The sequence below is a fragment of the Cervus elaphus genome, chromosome 13 (genome assembly GCF_910594005.1).
Source record: "Cervus elaphus chromosome 13, mCerEla1.1, whole genome shotgun sequence".
Classification (NCBI taxonomy): Eukaryota; Metazoa; Chordata; class Mammalia; order Artiodactyla; family Cervidae; genus Cervus; species Cervus elaphus.
Window position 1 is genome coordinate 33748366 of NC_057827.1, and position 23557 is coordinate 33771922.

General features: G+C 44.4%; 1 protein-coding gene across 2 annotated transcripts in view; it reads right to left on the minus strand.

Annotated features, from left to right (window-relative positions):
- TBC1D2B (TBC1 domain family member 2B) overlaps nt 1-23557 on the minus strand; it is an 89432-nt gene that overhangs the window by 24018 nt on the left and 41857 nt on the right. Inside the window, exons 4-6 of one of the 2 annotated variants that reach the window (XM_043922540.1) lie at nt 8753-8916; nt 5074-5255; nt 3994-4389 (exon numbers count right to left, since the gene is read on the minus strand). In XM_043922540.1, coding sequence (XP_043778475.1) covers nt 3994-4389; nt 5074-5255; nt 8753-8916 — 742 coding nt within the window. Of the gene's footprint in view, nt 1-3993; nt 4390-5073; nt 5307-8752; nt 8917-23557 lie in introns of both variants that reach the window. The other variant, XM_043922539.1, reaches the window with a different exon arrangement.

A 23557-nucleotide genomic window follows, 5' to 3' on the forward strand; every position in this document is an offset into this window, starting at 1 on the left:
TATACCCTTCACCTAAATTTTCCAGTGGTTAACTCTTGACACGTTTGCTTTATGTTTTAAGAGAACATCATAAGGACTTTCCTGGTGGTCCAGTGGTTAAGAATCTGCCTGCCAAAACAGGGGACACAGGTTTAAGCCCTGGTCCGGGAAGATTCCACATGCCACAGAGCAACTAAGCCCATGAGCCACAACTACTGAGCCTGCACGCTCCAGAGCCCATGCGCCACAACAGGAGAAGCCACCACAATGAGAAGCCCGCGCACCACAACTAGAGAAAGCCTACGTGCAGCCAAGGAGACCCAGCACAGTCAAAAATAAAGAAATAAAGAAGAAAAAGGAGAGAACGTCACAAGCTAGTGACAAGTTCACCAGGTCCAATTCAAAGTTCAGATCTGGCAGAAGCAGATGCTGTGTGTTAGCTTCAGCCCTTGAAACTCTGAGCAAAGGAAGGGAAAGGTGATCTTTGAGACAATTCTGGCAGTGATCTCTACATGCTCCCTACCAAATCCAGTCTTTTACAAATGTGTTTGTCCCCTACTCTGTGTGAAGTTCCCGAGGAATCGCTGATCCCTCAACCTCAGGAGGAACTATTCACAATAGTTCCAAGGGTGGTCAACGACCACCTTGGTCCAAGGCGAAGGCAGTCAAGAAAGGCCCTGACCTTTGTGCTGTCCCAGGACAGAGACTGCGGCCCCTCCCCAGAGATGTGTCCAGAGATGCCCACATCTCCAAACTGGGAACCAACGAGGCGGCATACAATTTCCCTTGAAAACACAGAAGAATGAAAATGTTCCCACAGTCCCTATAATCGCTAACACTTACAGAGCAGCTAAGCATGGGAGAGACCCTCAATCTCACTTAAACCTCACAACCCTACTCTCTGGCAACTGCTCATCATCTCTGTTTCCTAACTGAAGAGCTGTCACAGGCAGGCCGTGCGATGACTAAGTGTGGGTCTGGGAGGCAGGCCTGCTGGGCCCCTGGCCAGGGTGCTTGGCCTCCAACTCCCACCTGAGCTCTGATCTGCATCACACATTCTCAGTCTCAGCAAGACCACATGTCATGAAAAGGACTGGAGACAGCCACTGTCAGACCCTGAAGGAGGTCCACAGACTTCCTTTTCTGATCTAAATCATGACGTTCTCCTTTCTTCTGGTGTCTGGAAGCGCTCGTATTTGGAAACAATGAGCAAACATCACCAAACGGCAGGCTGACTGAAGGAAGGTGAGCTAGAGGGCAACTGAAGAATACACTGGACCGTGACGGGCACAGACTGGGCAGTACAAGGTGGGTCGGGGGGGCAGGACACATGTCTTTGAGTTAGACTTCGTGCTTGAGTCTAAGGAAGTCCTGACAGTGCACCTCAAGGATTCTTTCTCTAGAACGACAATCACAGTCTTCACTTAAGACTCTAGCAGGGGGACTTCCCTGGTGGTCCAGTGGTTAGGAATCTGCTTTCCAACCCAGAGGACCAGGGTCCCACCCCGGTCAACGACCTAAGATCCCACATGCAGTGGGGCAACTAAGCCCGCATGCCACAGCTACTGAGCCCACGCTCTGGAGCCACGAGCTGCAGTGAAAGATCTCACACGTTGCAATTACGACCTGATGCAGCCAAAAAAATAATGATTAAAACAAAACTCTGTGGGATACCAGGTGTTCTGTGAAGGCTTTACATGGACTACCTCTTTAAACCCTTACAAGACTCTATGAGGTGAGTGCCATTTCTCAGATGAGGTGAACCAGCCTGCCTCAGGTCAGAGGTCATTAGTGGTAAGGCTGGATTTGAATATAACCAAGTTTGGCTTCAGAGCCCAGGCTCAATCTAAACCACCTCACCATACTGGGCCACATCCCCTTCCTCATTGGTGTTTATTACAGTTGTGATTCTGCTTTTTTCATTTTCATGCTTTCTAAACTAAACTCTGAGCTCCAGGAGGACACAGACTGTCTGCTTTGTGCAGAGTACAAAGCCCACCCCATGGCCATCTGGCTGAATGAATGAGTACTAAGCAGGAAAAGCTGTATGTATGAAGTTATTCATGTAACAGCAAATCACAGGAAAGAAGAGAGAGGCTGATTAAATAATGATGACAGAATCAAAAGGTGGATAATGTGGAATACCCCCTGCACGCCCCGACATACACCGTGGTTCCACTCGCTGGTAAAACGTGCTCCCCTGCAGAGCACCACTCACTGCAGCCTGGAAACCAAACACCCTGGTGCTTCTCTCTAAATACTACCAAAGACAGATATGCTTGCAAAACATAAAATTCAGTTGAGGGACTTCCCTGGTGGTCCAGTGATTAAGACCCCGCACTCGCAATGCAGAGGGCCTGGGTTCAATCCCTGGTCAGGGAACCAGGTCCCACAGGCTGCAATTCAGAGGTCACAGAAGGCGACTAAAAACCCCATGTGCTGCAATGAAGGCTGAAGAGCCCATGTGCCGCAACTAAGGCCTGACACATCCAAATAAATACAAATAATTAATAATAAAAAAATTCAGCCGACCTTAAATATCAGACTGTAAAAAGGGATGTGAAAAAAGACTATAAAAAGGGACTCTAAAAAAAACTGTACGAAAGGGATGTATATTTAAGGTTGGGTACACTCTAGCTTGCATGTATACACAAAACCAACTTTTACTGGCAACACTAACCAAGACCTTTTTCTTTTTTCTTAACACGGCTATTTTTGTAGCAGTTATAATTATAAAGTAAAGAGATTGAGGGCTTTGGTGCTGCTGTTGCCCTTTTGGTTTTTCTCACCAATAAATCCTTCTGGCCTCACATTTCTACTGGGTGCTGTCCCTAAGAAGTGGTGACCACAGGAGGCCACAAACATTTCAACAAAGTCGCCTATTATTCCAGAGTTTTACTTTCCATTTAAGAGTTATCTTTAAGGTCCAGGTATGACTAACAGTCATCCAGTTCATTGACACTGCATGACAGGGACTGCTAGGCATGAAGCAGGCTCAGTAACGATCTCAAAAGTGGCAAGCCTTTGCCCTTCAACGATAAACTGCATTTGGGGACAAAATATCCTCGGTGCCACATTAACTGCAGCCAGCTGAGGAAGACTTTGGGGCCAGCTGGGACGGATAGTTGCAGATCTGTGTGGGGACAGCTCGGGTCTGGGTTATACCAAATGCCTCTATCCTAGGGGACACATCTCCATCTGAAACTTCTCCAAATCGAGAACTGATGGCAGAAAAACTTTGGGGGCCCTCTCAGTGGCCTGGCTGACAGTGTCCCAATGCTTTTCAGCTCTTCCCTGGGGCCAGGTAGGTTTCTCCACAGGACAGTCACCTGCCCCCTGCCTCGCAGCGTGTTCTGTGCTCATCTGCTGGTCACCACCCCAGCTGTGACAGGGAGAGCCACCTCTGGTCAGGAACCAGCCTCCTGTCCTCAGGGGCAGCCCAGAGAGGCACATGGGGAGGAGACTCTGCCCTCCCTGCTGGGCGTCAGGACACCCCTGCCTTAGGCATGGGGGCAACTGACTCTGTGAAGGCCCTTCTCCCAAGTATGCTGGGAGCCAGGGTCCACTTTTCCACCTGAGCCCACGCCAGCGGTCAGGAACGATGCTCCCTCACCTGGCCTCCACGGTTTGCCAAGGCGGCTGTGCTGGTGACGGTCCATGCACAGAGGAGGCAAAAAACAGCCACCAGAGGTTACATGGAATAAAGAAGTTCTAAGGGTGTATAAATAGAGAAGTCACAGCTGCAAGGGAGGGGAAAGATCTGAAACTGTTCTGAGCTATGGCGACATCGATGGACTCAGACTTTCATTTTCCATGGAAGCTTCTTAGGAAACTAATAGTTATCTGACCAGGAGTCTTGTGACACTTTTTTTTTTTTTTAAAGGGCACAGCTGCTTTGCTGTCACGCCAAACTAGCTCACCGAGGCCAGGTGCTCTAGAGTGACATCAATGGACAGACTGTTAGCGGATCTGGGGTTTCTTTTCCCATAACAGGCACCCAGGCCCTGCTCTTACTTTCAGCCAGTCCAGTTCCAGCTGGTCCCTGCCCGCGGGGGCGGCCGCGGGAGAGCCAGGCACACAGGTCGGGGAGGACGCGCTGCCCTCGCACTCGCTGAGCTGCCGGGAGAGCTTCATGATGACCTCGTCCTTGGCCTGGATGGTCTCCATCAGCATCCCCAGCCGCTCGCTGAGCTCACCCACTTTGCTCTTCAGCATCTTCACTTCCTGCTGAAGACTGTCCTTCTCCTGGTTGAACCTCTCCAGCTGGTTGGTGAGGCCCAGAATCTGGTCGTCCTTCTGGTGCAGAAGCCCCAGTGTGTCCTGCGGGACCCCGTCACAGAGGTGGCTGCTTGTGAAGTACTTGTCGTACTGGGAGGACCGCACCGTCTGCTGCAGCAGCCGCACGAGCTCCTGGGAGCCAGGGAAGACGGATCAGGGAGCAGGGATGGGAGGAAAAGCAGAGGTCACGACAAGTCTACACAGAGCAACCATTAGAGTTTGAGCAAATGCAGAAATTTAATGGAAATACTTTAATATCCAACTTCCTCTTGAAGGATCTCAAAAAATAGAGAAGGAAAAATATTTGTTCCATAAAGGCTGTCTGCAGAGAACAATGATAGGAAGCAGGAAATGGTGGACAGGCAGACTGCAATTAGCAATGGTTCCCAGTGAACATTCATCCATATTAAAACATCTCAGCTCTAAGTTCACTGATCTGCTGAGGAATTAAGTATAATTAGGTGTGATCAGCTCAAAAAAAGCTGCTATTTAACAGGATGTGGAAACTCTTAAAAAAAAAACTGTTCACAGGGCTTGGGCTGGAATTACGCTCAGAGAGTGGGCGAGGTGCAGACAACATGCTCCCCGGTTCACGCTAAGGGTCTCACACTCCTCAGAATTTCAAGTATCTGTGAGTAAACGACCAAGCAGAGCAGTAGTGCCTACATCAGCGGCCACGGTAATACATAACTCTTAGGGGAAAAGCACCTTCTGGGAAATAACAGAGTCAGAGAAATAAGAGAGCCGGGTTTTTCTCCTCCGGTCCCTGGCCTACTGATGTGAAATACGACACAAACGTTGAGGAAGGAGAATTACCTTCTGACTGGCTAAGTCTTTTCTTAACCTTTCTAGCTCTTCCTGCTGGTTCTGGACAAGCAGCTGCATCTCAGAGGCCGGCTTGCTGGCGCTGCCACTGCCTGATGGCACCTCGGGTGAAGGGTCACCAATACTGTGGCGATTTTTGTATGATCCAATCATTTCCTTCAAAGGGCGCTTTCCTTTATAGGGAATACGTCCAAAATCAAAGGGAAATCCTGAGCCAGTTATTCCTACATAAAAATAAAAGCTTGTTTAAGTTCAGCCCCGATCTTCCTTTCAGAAATTCCAGTAAAATACATTAAAATACATTAATACCATCATCTAAGGAGTTCTGCGTGTATCACTGTGCTCCTACCTCGTTCCTGATGACAACCAAACTTAGAACCAAAGATGATCTTTCACGTGATCACTTTTAAGGAAAACTTTCTCTATTTGATGGCTCAATTTTTGCATTGAAAGTGTCAGTCACTCAGTCGTGTCTGACTCTTTGTGCCTCTTTGTGACCCCATGGACTATAGCCCACCGGGTTCCTCTGTCCATGGAATTCTCCAGGCCAGAATACTGGACTGGGGGTTGCCATTTCCTTCTCCAGGAGATCTCCCCTACCCAGGGATCGAACCTGGGTTTCCTGCATTGCAGACAGACTTTTTACCAACTGAGCCACCAAGGGAAGCCAAGAACGTTTTCCCTGACTAGGAACTGAACCTGGGCCGCGGTGGTGAAAGCACTGAACTCTAACCACTAGACCACAGGGGAGGTTTAATGTTTAATGCTCAATTTTTGCATTAAGACAGGTGAAAAAAAAGTTAGACTGTACATCAGTACTAATGAGGAATTTATGACAAAACTGTACTATACCTCTCTCAAGATTCTTTTGTAATGTTAAGTTTGTTTCTCCAAAGATCCGTTCGAAGCCTATATGTTCACATCACCATTTTCCAATTTCAGGTACTTTGAGGACCAAAGAGAACAGAGACACAGACCAGGGAAAAACACGGTTGCTCCAAGTTCCTACAGCATCAGCATCCTGAGCACAAAGTACCCCTTCCCCTGGGCACCTCAGTGAGGGCAGGGCCTGCATCTACAAGGTTAGCAGGCAGGACTTAGAGATACACTAGGGATCCCTGGCTGCTTGCTTTCTGCTCATCTGTATTTACTAAAAAAGAAAAAACAAAAAAATAGCACAAAAAACCCAAGTTTATGTTTTCTTAATTATAAATACATTTTATTCTCTTTCTTAAAAATACTGAGATAGCCAAATAAATTTTAATGTAGATGGATTTGAATATATATTAAAAATGTAAAGAGGAGACACAAGAGTACATACTATACAGATTCCATTTCTATAAATTTAGAAAGCAGGCAAAACAAAATCTACGATGTTAAGAGTCAGGATGGTGATTGTGGGGTGGAGGGAGTGGGAGGTGATGCAGTCACTCGAAGGGGGTCTGGGGACGGGGGCTGGCCCCTGGCACTCTCCTGTTTCTTCAAGTAAGTGCTGGCTACATGGATATGTTCACTTTGTGAAAATCCATCAAGCTACGCATTTCTGACTAGAGGGCTTTTCTGCATGTACAAAGATTAGCTTGTTGCTGTTGTTGTTGTTCAGTCATTAAGTTGTTTCCAACTCTTTGGGACACCACTGACTGTAGCCCGTCAGGCTCCTCTGTCCTTGGGATTTCACAGGCAAGAATACTGGAGTGGGCTGTCATTTCCTTCACCAGGGTATCTTCCTGACCCAGGGATCAAACCCGCATCTCCGGCATTATAGGCAGATTCTTTACCGCTGAGCCACCAGGGAAGCCCATGGAGATTAGTTTACTTCCCATGAATAACATGGACAAGGTGGTGGGCTGATTCCTGATTCACAGGAAATATCCATGAATCAACAAGATACAAATCAGAGACATCTTTGTCTCTCTGTGTCTTTCACATGGGCTCCCTCTCAAAGGGCCAGAGGCTGAGCAGAGACTAAGAAGGCCCTGCCCTCCAGCAGTGCTGGCAGTTCATGCCTTGATCAAGTCACTAAGCCTCACTGATTCTTCCTTTCCAGTCTTGCTACTGTGCACCCTTCCAGTTCATCCCTAGAGTCTCTAGGGGAAATCAGAACCAACAATATTTACTTTCAACAATCCAAATCCCCAGCCTCAATCCCTGTTCCTCCAGGAGGCTTTCCCAGTTCACAAGGAGCCCCTCTATGGGATGCCCCCCGCCCCCGCCCCGAGCTGTGCCACACACTGGGTCACAAGGCATGCTCAGCTTGGCCATATCTTCACTACGTCACACTGGACCATAGGCTTCCATGTGACCATCCTGCAGATCACAAGTGAACTCCCCACCAAAGCAAGTCATGGTGGTCCTTTCCCAGGGGACAGAAAAATATTTCCTTTAGTGAACACGTGCTCTCAGTAAAGATTTCCTAAAACTCTGCCTCCTATTCCTGCCAGCCCGTGCCAGAAGCGAACACAAGGAAGAATATAAAAATTACGTATTGCTATTTTACACTTAAAACATTGATATTCCCTCAATGGATCCATGGCTGTGGGACCATAAAAGGCTGTTTAACAAAATGCTGATGGAGAAATGTATGAATGAGTCAGGCTGACACCTTAAATCCTGATGGACCTTAGTATCACAGAAAGAGGGAAAACCAGATATTACATCTTCCAGATGTAATTCAACAAGAAATAAACAAAACCCTCAGCCCCTACTCCACCCCAAAATATACTCTAGTCATAATTAAAAGTCAACCCTGAATCTGTGCAGGTCTCTGTTCTAGTGACAAGTGTATACAGGAAATACTATGTACAGTGTATATAGGAAATACTGTGTATAGTGTATACAGGAAATATTGCGTACAGTGTAAACAGTGTATGAGCAAATACAGGGATGGAGGAGCCTGTTACATGACCTTACAGAAATACAATCAGCAAAATCCAGAATGTGGGCAATTCCTCAGCATGAAGACTCTATTTCTTCAACAAGCAGAGCAAGGTAGATGGAAGACAAAAAGAAAACAGAGAGCTGTTCAGCCTGAAAGAGACCTAAAAAGACACACAACTAAACAAACTTGGGGCCCTGTTAGCACCTCATTTGCTCAAGCCAACTGCAAGCAATTACAGAACGACTGGAGAAGAAGACAAGTAGGACTTACTGTAGCTGTATTTAGGTTTAACGCTGAAGCTATGGTTCTTTTAAAGAGTCATCTCTTAGATATACACACTAAAATGTTTACAGATGCAATGGATTAATATCTAGAATTTACTTTAAAATAACCCAGCTGATAGATGCCAGGAGGGGCAGGAGCTCAGAGAAGAAAGAAGCCAAAGCTGTGGAATATGACACTACATTTTCTACTTTTGTGTGCATTAACACATTTCTATAAATAGAAAGTTTTCTTTTTATAAAAAAAAAAACAGAATTTCTGTAAAGAGCACCACGACTTCTGGATTTCCCATTTCCTGAAAAAGTCTCAGAACCATAGGACAGGACATTTATTTATTTCTTGTGACATCTCATTTTTAAGCTGTTATGTTTTGTTTCCCACAGAGAGAACAGAACTCCCATTGGGCCTCATGCTCCTAGTGATACCTGTGACCAAAGGGTCTCCCACAGCATGAGGGGTTAACAGATGGCAGAGGCGAGAGCAAACAGACAACAGGGACCACATCCATACCTTTGTTGCCTTCAGGAACCTGCTTCTTCCTTTCTTCCTGAACCATGGACTCCTCCAGTTCCTTAGGGCTTGGCTCTAGAAGCTCCCACTCTTCATTGGTGTAAAACACACTCCTCCGACTATCATTATGCCCTCTCCCAGGACGGAAAGAAGACATTGAATTTCTATTGGGACAAACAAAATGTTTAACTTTTTAAAAAACGGCAAAGCAAAATGTAATGTCATATATGGACATGAATTTGAGCAAACTCCAGGAGATACTGAAGGACGGAAGCCTGACATGCTATAGTCCACGGGGTCGCAAAGAGTCAGACACGACTTAGTGACTGAACAACAGCAACAACAAATATCACATATATATGACAGGCAAAAACTAAAATCTGATTATAGCAAATGTTGATGAGGACGTGGAGAAACAAGAACTCTCATACACCGCTGGCGGAACATATAAATTGGAACTATTACCAGGGAGAACAATTCAGCAACATACAGATAAATTGCAGAGGTTTTACCCTAAGGCCCAACAACTCAGCAGGAAATTCTTCAACATGTGTCAAGGAGACACAAGCAAGAACATCCACTGCAGCACTGTTCATATTAGCAAAAATCCCAAACAACCTAAACATCTACTGACAAGAGGATAAATAAACTGTAGCATATTCATACAACCAAATACTATACATCATAAAGTGAATTTGTTCATTCAACAAATATTAATTAAGTGCCTACTATGTGCCAGGCACTAAGTGTTTGGGATTTGCTAGTGAACAAATATTCTGGTCCTTGTGGAATGTACATTCTATCTAAGATTACATGAAGCATATGGACAAATATTCTTTAAATGCTGAACGAGAAAAGAAAAAAAACAGAATGGCATGATTCACGTTACTTTTTAAATTTCAAGATAATACTACTAATAGACATCATTTATAGATACATACATACATAGCAAAACTTTAAAAATCCACATAAGAATGATAATTATCAAATACAGAATACTGGTTACTTCCATGAAAGGCAAGAGAATGAGATCGTGGAGACAAGAGAGGATTTGAGCTGTATCTGTAATGTTTTAATTTGTGCTTTTAAAAGTGCAGCAGAAATATGACAATGTTACATAGTTTGGTAGTGGCTACCCAGGTAGTCAACTCACTACAATCTACACTTGCCTGTGTGATAAAATTATTTCATTAAAACTTCTAAAAACTAGGTTGGGATTTCTACTTCAAGTAAAGATGGGCTAAGAGGAACTAGATTTATAGTCATCTGAAATAACTGACAAACCGAACAAAACAGAGGAAACAATGATTCTCAGACACTCAGACATCAGGCTGCAAGGGGCAGTGGAACACGAACAAGGCGAGCCCTTCCCCTGACCAAGGACAGTGCCTAGAGACTTCCAGGCCATAGTGCTGGCAGTGGGAATCCAGGGGCGCTCTGCCATGAATTGATAAGACAGAGATGGGACTCCCAAGACAGGTGGAGTTCAGAGGGCATAGCACTGGAGAGAAGGCTGTACAGAGGGCTACAGAAACGTCAGAGGGTTCCTAAGTCTCCAGCTGAGTAGTATCAGGCTTGTGTGTAAGAAAGTCACCTGTGACTGTGGAAAGAACTCCCTACAGGAGCAGAGGGAACTATCCCTGAGGCTCATACAGGGCCAGGAATACTGCAAAGCCCCACCAGCCAGAGTGGGATCTCCTGCGGCATCAGGTAGAGTACTCAGAAAAAGGTTACTGACGTTGTCCCTGGACTAAAGGCTGTTCTTATATCACCTAAAGAGCTTGAACATGAACTTCGGAAGTTTTAAACTGTTTCTGAATAATTAAGCTACATTCCAGAACAAAGCTTAAGAATATATGTAGGACTTACCTGGTGGTCCAGCGGCTAAGAATCCACCTGCCAATGCAGGGGACATGGGTGCGATCCCTGGTCTGGGAAGATCGCACATGCCAAGGGGCAACAAAGCCTGTGCGCCACAACTACTGAGCCCAAGAGCCTAGAGCCTGTGCTTTGCAGCAAGAGAAGCCACCACGAGAAGCCTGGGCACCACAGCTAGACAGCGGCCCCACTCACTGCAACTAGAGAAAGCCCACACACAACAGAGAAGACCCAGCACAGCCAAAACTAAATAAATAAACAAAAGATACATGTATGTAGGAACACGTACACAAAAAAATCTAGCACTCAGGTAAAACTCATAATATTGACACTCAATAAAAAAAAAATTATCAGGCCTGCAAAGAAGTAGGAAAATAGAACTCATTTTAAGGAGAAAAATCAATAAACAGACTCAGAAATGACAAGTAATAAAATTAGTAGAAAAGAATTTCAAAAGTTATTAAAACTGTTTCCCCATGTTTGAGAAGCCAGAAGAAAAGTTAAACATGTTAAATAGAGATATGAAAGATGTTTACAAAACTCAAATCAAAACTTCTGGAGATAGAGGAAAACATAAGCAGAACAATCTGTGACATAAATCGCAGCCACATTTTTTTAGGTCCACTTCCTAGAGTAATGGTAACAAAAGCAAAAATAAACAAATGGAACATAATTAAACTTAAAAGGCTTTGCACAGCAAAGGAAACCATACACAAAATAAAAAGATAACTTACAGAATGGGAGAAAATATTTGCAAAGAATGAAACTGACCAAGAGATTAATTTCCAAAATATATAAACAGCTTACAGTTCATACATCTCAGTATTTTTAAAAACAACAACACAAACAGAAAAATGGGCAGAAGACCTAAATAAGACATTTCTCCAAAGAAGGCATACAGATGGCCAACGGGCACATGAAAAGATGCTCAACACTGCTAATTATTAGAGAAATGCAAATCAAAACCACAATGAGGTGTATCACCTCACACCAGTCAGAATGGCCATCAACAAAAAGTCTATAGATAACAAATGCCAGAGAGGGTATAGAGAAAAAGGAACCTTCCTCCACTGTTGATAGGAATGTAAATTGGTGCAGCTACTATGGGAAACAGTATGCAAGTTCCTTCAAACACTAAAACTAAAGTGACCATATGATCCGGCAATCCCATTCCCGGACATATATCCAGAAAACATGAAAACTCTAATTCAAAAGATACATGTACCCCAATGTTCACTGCAGCACTATTAACAATAACCAAGACATGGAAGCAACCTACTAAATGCCTTTCAATAGATGAATGGATAATGAAGATGTGCTGTGTAAACATACATACACACACACACACACACACACACACACACACACACACACACACACACACACACACACACACACACACACACACACACACAAACGGGGCTTCCCCGGTGGCTCAGTGGTAAAGAATCCACCTGTAACATAAGAGCCGCAGGAGATGTGGGTTTGATCCCTGAGTCAGGAAGATCCCCTGGAGGACAGCATGGCAACCCACTCCAGTATTCTTGCCCGGAGAATCCCAAAGACAGAGGACCTGGTGGGCTACAGTCCATAGGGTTGCAAACAGTCAGACACAACTGAAGCCACTTAGCACACACATACACACACACACACACACACACACACAATGGAATATTACTCAACCTCAAAAAAAAATACTGTCACTTGCAGCAACATGTTTGAACTTAAAAGTTTATCATACTAAGTGAAGTTAAGTCAGACAGAGAAAAACAAATATCATATGATATCACTTATATGTGGAATTGAAGAAACTAACACAAATGAACTTATCTATAAAACAGAAACAGACCCACAGGCATAGAAAGCAAACTTATAGTTATCAAAGGGGGAAGGAGGTGGGAAGGGATAAATTAGGAGTTTGGGATTAACATATACACACTACTGTATATAGAATAAACAAGGACTGACTGTATAGCACATAGAACTATATTCAATATCTTATAATAACCTATAATAGAAAAGAAACTCAAAAAAGTATAACTAAAACACTTCACTATACACCTGAAACACAACATCGTAAATCAGTTACACTTCAATTTTTAAAAATCTAGAGATAAAACTATGATGTCTACGGTGAAAATATACTTGATGGGATTCATAGCAGATGTGACACCACAGAAGGAAAGGTTAGTGAATGTGATGACAGTGGAACAGAAACTATCCAAATAAAACAGAAGAAAGACAAAAGGAAAGAAAGGAAGAAAACTAACAAGCATGGTACAATGTTAAGCAAGTAATAATGTCAACTGAGAAACCTGTATTCAGGTCAGGAAGCAAAAGTTAGAACTGGACATGGAACAACAGACTGGTTCCAAATAGGAAAAGGAGTATGTCAAGGCTGTATATTGTCACCCTGCTTATTTAACATATGCAGAGTACATCATGAGAAACGCTGGGCTGGAGGAAGCACAAGCTGGAATCAAGATTGCCGGGAGAAATATCAATAACCTCAGAAATGCAGATGACACCACCCTTATGGCAGAAAGTGAAGAACTAAAGAGCCTCTTGATGAAGGTGAAAGAGGAGAGTGAAAAAGTTGGCTTAAAGCTCAACATTCAGAAAACTAAGATCATGACATCCGGTCCCATCACTTGGGACCAGCAAATAGATGGGGAAACAGTGGAAACAGTGGCTGACTTTATTTTTGGGGGGCTCCAAAATCACTGCAGATGATGACTGCAGCCATGAAATTAAAAGACGCTTCCTCCTTGGAAGGAAAGTTATAACCAACCTAGACAGCATACTAAAAAGCAGAGACATTACTTTGTCAACAAAGGTCCGTCTAGTCAAGGCTATGGTTTTTCCAGCAGTCATGTATGGATGTGAGAGTTGGACTATAAAGAAAGCTGAGCACCAAAGAACTGATGCTTTTGAACTGTGGTGTTGGAGAAGACTCTCTTGAGAGCCTCCTGGACTGTAAGGAGATCCAACCAGTTCATCCTAAAGGAGATCAGTCCTGGGTGTTCATTGGAAGGACTGATGTTGAAGCTGAAACTCCAATACTTTGGCCACCTGATGCAAAAAGCTGACTCATTGGAAAAGACCCTGATGCTGGGAAAGATTGAGGGCAGGAGGAGAAGGGGACGACAGAGGATGAAATGGTTGGATGACACCCCCGATTCAATGGACATGGGTTTGAGTAAACTCTGGGAGTTGGTGACGGACAGGGAGGCCTGGCGTGCTGCGGTTCATGGGGTCGCAAAGAGTCAGACATGACTGAGTGACTGAACTGGATCTGAACTGGAATGTCAACTGATGTTCAACAAGGATGCCAAGAAATTCAATGGGGTAAAGACAGTCTTTTCAAAAAGTGGTACTACAATTGGTTATCTGTATGGGGGAAAATAAACTCCAACCCTTACCTCACATAACACATAAAAATTAACTTAAAATATATAAATGAATAAGAATTAAAACCATTAAAATTCTAGAAGAAAAGAGGCAAGAAAATATCTGTGACACTGGGTTATGCGAAGATTTCCTATACAGAACACAAAAAACACAATCTGTAAAAGATTAAAATGATAAAATGAACTTTATCGAGATTAAAAAGATTTTCTTCTTTGAAAAATATTTGCAAAACCTATATCTGATAAGAGAATTGTATTCAGAAAATACAAAGAACTCTTACAACTCAATAATAAAAGAAAAAACAACTCAATTAAAAACTGGATGGAGGGCCTGAACAGTCATTTCTCCAAAGACACACAGACGGCCAACAAGCACAGGAAAAGATACTCAACATTATAAATCAATAGGGAAATGCAACTTAAAACTGAACCGAACCACACCCACCACAATGGCTAAAGTTAAAAACACTGGTAATGCCAAGTGTTGGGAGGGATGTGCAACCATTGCAAAGGTCATGTACTGCTCATGGGAACACAGAACGGTGTAGCCACTGGAGGACAGTAGGGCAGTATCTTAACAAGTTGAATACACACTCAACTAAAGAGCTCATCAATCCCAATCCCCCATATTTACCCCCAAAAAATGAAAATATGCCTACACACAGATGTATAACTGCAGCCATGAAATTAGAAGATGACTGCTTTGTGCTGGGAGAGCTATGACAAACCTAGGCAGTGTGTTAAAAAGCAAAGATACCACTTTGCTGACCAAGGTTCATACAGTCAAGGCTGTGGTCTTTTCAATAGTCATGTATGCATGTGAGAGCTGGACCATTAAGAAGGCAGAGTGCCAAAGAATTGATGCTTTCAAACTGTGGTGCTGGAGAAGACCCTTAAGGGTCCCTTGGACAGCAAAGAGATCAAACCAGTCAATCTTCGAGGAAATCAACCCTGAATACTCATTGGAAGGACTGATGATGAAGCTGAAGCTCCAAACTTTGGCCACCTGAAACAAAGAGCCAACTCACTAGAAAAGACCCTGATGCTGGGAAAGATTGCAGGCAGGAGGAGAAGAGGGCAACAGAGAATGAAATGGTTGGATGACATCACCGATTCAATGGACATGAACTTGGGCAAACTCTGTGAGATGTTGAGGGACAGGGAAGCATGGCATGTTACAGTTCATGAAGTCACAAAGAGTCGGACATAATTTGGCAACTGAACAACTACACATAGGACTTGGATGTGAATACTCAGAGCAAGCATTATTTATTATAGCCACAAACTGGATATAAACCAAAAGTCTCTCAACTAGTGAATGCATAACCAAATTGTGATATATCCATACTTACTGCATACTATTCAGCAATGAAAAAAGAAAGAGCTATGAAAACACTCAACAATATAGATGAGTCTCAAAAAGATGATGCTCATGAAAGAAGACAAATACAAAAGACTACACATAGCATGATTCCATAGACACAAAATCCTTAAAAATTTCATATAAAGGGGCACGACAGAACTTTATAGGGTGGTGGAAATGCTCTATATTTTGATTATATATGTGTTTACATGACTATGTATAATTTCTAAACTCCATCAGCCTGTACACCTAACACAGGTAAATTACACTTCAGTAAGGTTATTAAAATAAAGAAGAGGAAGAAATGTGCATCATTCAGTTTTCTGAGGCAGATTAAAGGTAAGGGGGGGAGGTAGCCTCAACTCTAGTGTGAATCAGATGATATTCTCAGGTAAAACAGTCATTTTTTCAATGTTTTACATTTCTGAAAGCATGATTTTTTTGCCTTGTTTGAATTTCATCAAAGTGCTTTAAGAATTTAGAAGAATGTAGAGAAATTACTTAATACACTTATGTTTCCCTCACTCCACTGAAATTCACAGACAACTGCACAGAGGAATTCCCCAAGAAATTCCCCACTATAACCCAATATGCAATGTTGTGGTAAAGTCCAATTTTATAAAAATTATACCATCGGGGAGAAAGCTATTTCAAAATAGTTGCTCAGAAGAAAAAGAAACTCGCACAAAAGCTTCATATGATTTTTCTCATTTCTTTGATACAACTGCTGAGTAGAGGCACCCCTGGACCCTCTACACGGTAAAGTTTCCCTGGCCCTGTCAGAGCCAAGGTCTCACAGCAGCGTTCACTCACATGCCACAGGTTATCTCCATCATTATCGATTCGAGGAGTTAAGTTCTTCTTGCCATTTGCCTGAGCCTTAGAACTATGCTACTCAGCTCTGGTCCTTAAAGGGATACAGAAGAAGGACTGAGAGAGCAGGGAAGAACTGAACATGTCTGGGGAGAGAGATGAGCGATTTACATGACTTAGGACTTCCCCAGCTTGGCCATGCCATTCCTACATTCCTACCCTGTCTCGGGGCCCTCATGTGCAAACACCATGCTCTCACCTGCAGCCAAGAGACTGAGCCTTGGTTGCGGGAGGTACCACCTGCCAAGCCTTAGGTGATGAAGAAACGGGATCAGGCTCAAAGCGAAAGCCTCTTTAAGCTGAAACACTAGTTGCTGCTTTTCGATCTTATGTGGTGAGAGCCGATTCTGTGACTGTGCCGCATGGGGGTCAGCAGAGCACACGCTTCTCAAGCCCCTTGTCCTGTCCCCTCCCGGCAGCAGAGGGCTCTGCACGAGTCAGCGCACTACTCAAGAGTTCACAACCAGTATAACAGGGCTCTGCTGGCTGATGCTTGAGGCCACTCCTGGACAGTGCTGTTCTTCAAAGAACCCAAGGTCATTTGACAAATCTTTGAGCAGAACTTCTGTGTCCTTCCAGGCACCGTACTAGGTGCCTGCTGTTTTGTTCAATAAACACTAAGCTACTCTGATCTGAAAGGTAAAGTCAGGGACCACCGGACAGCCAAATGTCACCTTGATGGCTGCATCAGGCTGAACATTTACAAACCAGCACCAGCAACAACACTGCATATCAGCTGAACTCCAATGAAAGTTAAAAAACAGACAAAAAACCCAAACGCCAGCAACTATATAATTAATAAGGAAACCTCTGGTTCTAAGGTTCACATATTTTAGTTTGATTTTTCTACATACAGTTTAAAAGGTTTATCTAAAACAGTAATAATTTCAATATTCATTTCGACTCTGATAATCAGCTAGAATCTTATAAGCTGACAGAATGGCTGGAAAAATACCTCATCAAATCCTTCAAGAGCTCAAAGCTCCACAAACACCCTGCACAGCCAACGTCGGGGCTCTATCATCACCTTGCCTATGGCAGGAAGACAACTGCAAAAGGAGGGCAGGCTACCTCCGGAGTGCCCAATCAGCTCTATCCCTCCTGACTACAAGCCCCAGCAAGAGAAACAAAAAGTAGGGCGGGCCGGGCTCTGACTGGCAACAGCTATCCAAAGATGCAGTGTCTCCTCTTGCACACTCAATGATTCAGAGAGAGCCTCACAAGGATATGGAGACATATGTACAAGGACACCAGGACAATGTTATCTGAAATGATTTATTTAAAAAAAAAAAAAGGGCAGAAATAACCAAAAGGGACTTGCAGATGTGACTGAGATCTTGAGATGAGGAAATTAGGCTGGATGATCTGAGACAGCCCTGGATGTTATTATAAGTGTCCTTATAAGAGGGAGGCACAGGAAGATGCCACTATAAGAAGAGGAGCTGGCTAAGGGACCAGAGAGAAAAAGTAGAGCGATGTGGCCATGGGCTGGGGAATGCTGGCAGCTTCCAGGAGTTAGCAGAGGCCAGGGGTGTGTTCTCTCCTAGAGACTCCAGAAGGAACCAGCCTGCTGACACCTTGACTTTAGCCCAGTGAGACTGATTTGGACTTCTGCCCTCCAGAACTCTAACAGAATGAATTCATGTTGTTTTAACCCACCGAGTTTATGGTAATTGTCAACAGCAGCCAGAGCAAACAAATACAACCGGTCTCCAACAAGCTACTGCCCTTAGAACCATGGGCTTTGCAAGACTACTTTTTGTTACAGTCCATATTTCAACAGGCATTGAAGTTTGGAGCATCATGTCTAAAGTTAAAATATATTTACTGTTGATATAATGACTTGGGAAAGAAGTGTCATCAGAAAGGCCCTTTCCAAATCATCCTATACATTTAATATGGATAATGAGTTCACCAATTCTAAAGTCATCAGAACAAACATCTAATAAAATGTTCACTGCCTCATGTTTAAAAACAACTGGACTATATGATGATCTTTTAGTTTTATCTAGTCTGTTTCACTTTTTCTGTTTCATACTCAGTGCTCCCATTTCATTTAGTTCATGTTTTCCAATTTCTCCATCTCTTCCTTTTTTTTTTTTTTTTGATGTTCTTTCTCAATCCTTTAGCAAGAGCAGTAGAAAAGCTTTTGTATACATATATATATATATATATATATATATGCATAATATATACCCTACAAAACTTACAGATTTTTGCCTAACTAAAAAATTTATGACATTTGGATTCCACATTTGACTTAGTATTACTAGAATGCTAGATTTCTAATTAAAAAAAATAGATATGCAACAGTTTACTGTATAGCACAGGGAACTATAGTCACTATCTTATAATAACCTATAACGGAAAACAATTTCAAAAGTAACATATGTGTGTACGTATAACTGAATCACCCTGCTGTGCACCTGAAACACTGTAAGTCAACCATACTTGGATAAAATACATATATTAAGAAAAAAAAGAAAAATATATAAATTGGGGTTTCCTGTGGGAGAGATTGAAAGCAGGAGGAGAAGGGGACGACAGGGGATGAGATGGCTGGATGGCATCACTGACTTGATGGACATGAGTTTGAGTTAGCTCCGAGAGTTGGTGATGGACAGAGAGGCCTGGAGTGCTGCACTCCATGGGGTTGCAAAGAGTCGGACATGACCGAGCGACTGAACTGAACTGATGGGGGGTAAAAAATGTGCACTGTCCCCCCCAAAAAAAAGAATCAAAGTGAAAATAATCTCATCATAGAATTTCTGGGCAGGTAGAGCTCTACTGGTTCCCTGCTGCCCATAGGACAGACACTAACTACCCCATCATTTCACCCTGGGCCTCCTGGCCTCTTCAGCAACTCTTCAGTCATCACCTCCATTCAGCAGCCTACGCTCCCAGCACATGAACTGGTGAACTCATGAGACCCTGTTCTGCCTTCCATACCTTTGCAAAGGTGTCTCTGCACTTGCCCTTTCCTTTGGCAGGTCCCACCTCACACTTCAAGTCCCAAGTTAAAACTCATCCTCCACGGCACAGCCTGGCCCTCCCAAACATCTCCCCCACCACCCTCTCAGTGCACCCAGGGAGGGTGACATGCTAGGTTCAGCCTTCAGTTGCATCCTACAGTGCCTTGTGACAGGACTCCTTACCTGCCCGTCTGTCTCCCCTGAGGACTGTAAGTGCCTCAAAGGCAGGGAGGGACCACCTCTTATCCAAGGGAGCATGCATGCCACACAGGAAGAGGGGAAAGAAGACGCAAAGATGACTGAGAGCGGCAGTGCACAGCCAGGGCAGCCTTCAGAGCAGCGTTTCTCAAACTATGGGCGGCAACCCATTAGCAGGTCAGGAGACTGAACTAAAGAGCCACAAAATCAATTTTGAGGGTCATGATGAGAACTGTTTTAATACACTGGAAGAAAAAACAGTACTTAGCCTTACTAGATGTAATAATTAAAATTCTACGAAATGTCTGTCTGTTTTGTGTGCTTACAAACACTATGCCATTATGTATGAATAGATATTATTTGCTGTGGATTCCCAGTCAAAAAGGTAAACAACGCTTCCTTAGAGAGAAAGCCCTACCCAGGAGGCCAAATAGAAAATACAGCACCCAAGGAACTGCAGTCCCTGGCAGGAGGGTATGGACAGTGCCACCCACACACATGTGCAGGGCTGAGGACAGACAAACCCTGAGGAGCAGGAACAGAGAATGTTTCTGGGCCAGAAGGGTACTGAGCCTTTCTTTCATTCATCATTCCTTCCTCCAGCAGGCTGCAGACACCCGCCACACACAAGAGCCCATGTGCAGAGCTGGGGATACACCTGGCCAGGACAAACGGGGTCCTTGCCCCTGGAGCTCCCAGCCCCTACCTGGGAGGTGGGCCACAGACAAGAACACAAAGAAACAGGATAATTATAAGTGGAAGTAAGGCTGTGAATGAAAGCACAGGGGTGATTAGAACGAGGCTCCTATGAAGGGTGACCGGGAGTCACCAGGAGGAGGGAGTCCTCCCAGCAAAAAGTCAGCCTGAGGCAGGGCCTGTAGGGAAGACAGCGTGTTTGCAGAAATGAAAGAGGTCAAGCAGGCCTGAAACTGGGGAGGGGTGGAAGGTCGGTGGGTAGGAAGCGGAAGGGGGAGATGAGCCCTCTGGCCCTCGAGGCCACGTTCAGCAGTACGGCCTGAAGCCTAAGGCGAGGAGACTCTTCCTGCAAAGCTTGAACTAGTGGTGAGGACTGATTGAGGTCACTGAGAGCAGGATTCCTGCCACAGGTGGGCCCAGGCCCTGCAGAGGGTAACAGGTGCTGGCAGTTTCTCCTTCCCAGCCCCCAATTCTAAATACCATGGCTGCTGCTGCTGCTAAGTCGCTTCAGTCGTGTCTGACTCTGTGCGACCCCATAGACGGCAGCCCACCAGGCTCCCCCGTGCCTGGGATTCTCCAGGCAAGACCATGGCAGACGTGGGCCAATCTTGTCCTCCCTTGGTGGCCCTGAACAAGGCACCTAAGTTCTCTGTTTCCCGCGTCAAGGAGGATGACCACACATCCCAGCCAGGGTTGTATGCCACAGCCATCGCTCCTCTCACAACTGCAGCGATTTTCAGGGTGGTGTCACACAACCGTGCCCCTTCTGATGCATGGCTTCCTGGAAGTGCGTGGCCAGTGGAGGTGGCAAGGACAGCTGGGACAGAGGTGCTGAGCGTGAACCCCACTCCCAGGAGATGTCAGCAAGGACTGGGCGCTGATGCAGCAGGGCACAGACAGCCCGGCCAGCTAGTACAATCACTGAAATTCCACCAGCCAGGGAGTTGGCCACTCTCCTCCACACTCGCCTCTCTGGGAGGCCAGGCTTTAAATTGTCAGTGTGGGGCAGCAGTATGGTGACTAAATTCTTTCTTGGTATAAACATAGCTCAGCTTTATAGGGAAAACCACAGATGAATACCACGTTACAGCTACTGGGCATGAATGACTTCCCCAAATTCACCAGTCATCCCCCTGCTTTAGGCCAGGCCCTCTGCTATAGACAAGATGAGCCACCAGCCATGGTCCTAGCCAGCCAAACCAGAACAGTCTCCTGAGAGCACCAGCAATTCATGGGAATAACTGTATCTACCTGGCCTGAGGGCTCAAAGGGGGAGAAAAAAGGGTCAGAGCAGGGCTAGCGGCAGGGCCAGCGGAAGACCCATCAGAGGCAAGACTGGAAGGATAAGGACACTTCCTTAGCCAACCCAGTCTCCACACCCATCCTCCAGATAGGCACCCTCTCCACTGATGGATAATAAAGACCCACTTCACTTACTGGCTCAACGAAGGCAGGGTAACGACAGTAGCAGCAATACCAGCAGCACTGGATTGGGTAAGCACTCTCTACTGAGCACTCACGCTGAGTCAGACACTCAGCCAGGCAGTTCTTATTAATAACCTTAACCTTCACACCCAACCAATAGGGAAGGGTATTCACACACACACACAAACACACACATGCCAATTTACTAATGGAGAATATAAAGCTCAGAGAAGTTAAGAAACTGGCTCAACATCACACAGTTAATGAGCAGCAGAGCTGTGATTCCAAAACCCAGGCTGACTACCAAGAGCACGAGCCGCAGTAAGACCCCACTCCTGTTGCTCACTCGTGTGTCAGGCACGGCTGAGCGCCTGGATGGACGCCCAGTCCAGACCCACAGAACCACAGGGCTGTGCTCACCGCCATCACATAACCTACAGCACGGCTGCAGCCCGAGCACCTCCCACGCATACCCACCTCGCTCAAATTCTGCACGGCTCCAGGGCAGTCACACTCCCACCCCCGAGCATGCACACTCACACAAGGGTCAGCCAGAATTGCACACGAGAGCCAATTCTTTTACCTGAAGTGATCTGGACTATTAGTAGATTAATGGAAACATTGTTTTAAAGCAGGAAACCATTTAACAGTAACTTAAACACATGAACCGGTGAAGGCACACATGCCTTCATAAGCATGCACTGACGTGCCAGCCCCCTGAGCTAGGCCAGCCAAGGCTTCTTCCTGAGTCTGGGGCTACTGACCACAGCAACCTGGTCTCTTTCTTGGATAAATCACACCCATAAGATACTATCTAACTTTTCTAAATTTGTTTTGCTTCTTTTTAAAAAGTAGATTAGGGACTTACAGTTGTGAAACAATCTAAGCATAGAATCTTTACAGGTTTTGAACAATTTTTCTTCCTCCTATCTTTCACCAACTGTGTCACCCACATCCTGGCAATTTTTTAGTGACTCACCTTTATCAAATTTCCCCCAAGCATTTAACTTGCTTTTTCACAGAAAAAGCAACTGATTTTAACATCTTATGGGTTTACTAAGTATTTCACTCAATTATATAATCACAAGAACATGTACAACTAGTTAGCATTAACTAGTTAGGAACAAAGTCAGCTGACTCTTGGTAAGTTTGCAGCTGGCTGGTGGGAGTAGGGGCACAGGGTGCCCTACAGTAGCCCTTAATCTCCTGCAGTCACTGAGGACCACGGCTCTGTAGAAAGAATTTAAAATACCAGGTAAACAGGGGAGCTGGTGGAAGCTGGTTAGGAGAGTTTCAACTGTATTGATAAATGGAATAAAAACATAGCAGACAAGCATTCAATTACCCCTTAAGCCCTGATGACACTCTAAAAGACCATTTAAATTTATATAAAATATATGCAATTTTTAAGCCATTAATTTATAATACAGAAATTTGTTTTAATATTTCTATGGTCATTAAAACCTCTCAAAAAACAAAAAAATCTCTGTGCATCTTAAGCATTTTACTGAATACTTAAACATTTTTTAAGCACGCTGCAAGCAAAAAAAGAAAACAAAAACCTTAAACACCTAAGATCCATATGCCAACCAACAGACATCAGGGTTTCTACAGAAAAGTGGCCCCCTGGACCCCCGTGGAGAATGGCTTTGCCATGAGCTGTGTCTCCCCCAACAAAGGCAGCAACTAACCCTCATCTAATACTTAGTGAGGGTCAGGTGCTGCTCAAAGTAGTTTATATGCATTAAATTATCATCACCATCATGTTCATCTCCCAAAGTATGTGTGATTATTACCCCCATTTTACAAATGAAAGTTAAGTAACCTGCCCAAGTCAAGCAGCTTTAAGTCATAGAGCTGGAACTGAACTTGGGTGGCTGGTTCTTAATCACTGGGCTATGGTGAGAAGGCACAGCGGATAAAAGATAACTCCTAGTGTGACCTTCAACCCTGAATGTGAACTGTCATTGTTAAAGCAAAGGTGACACTT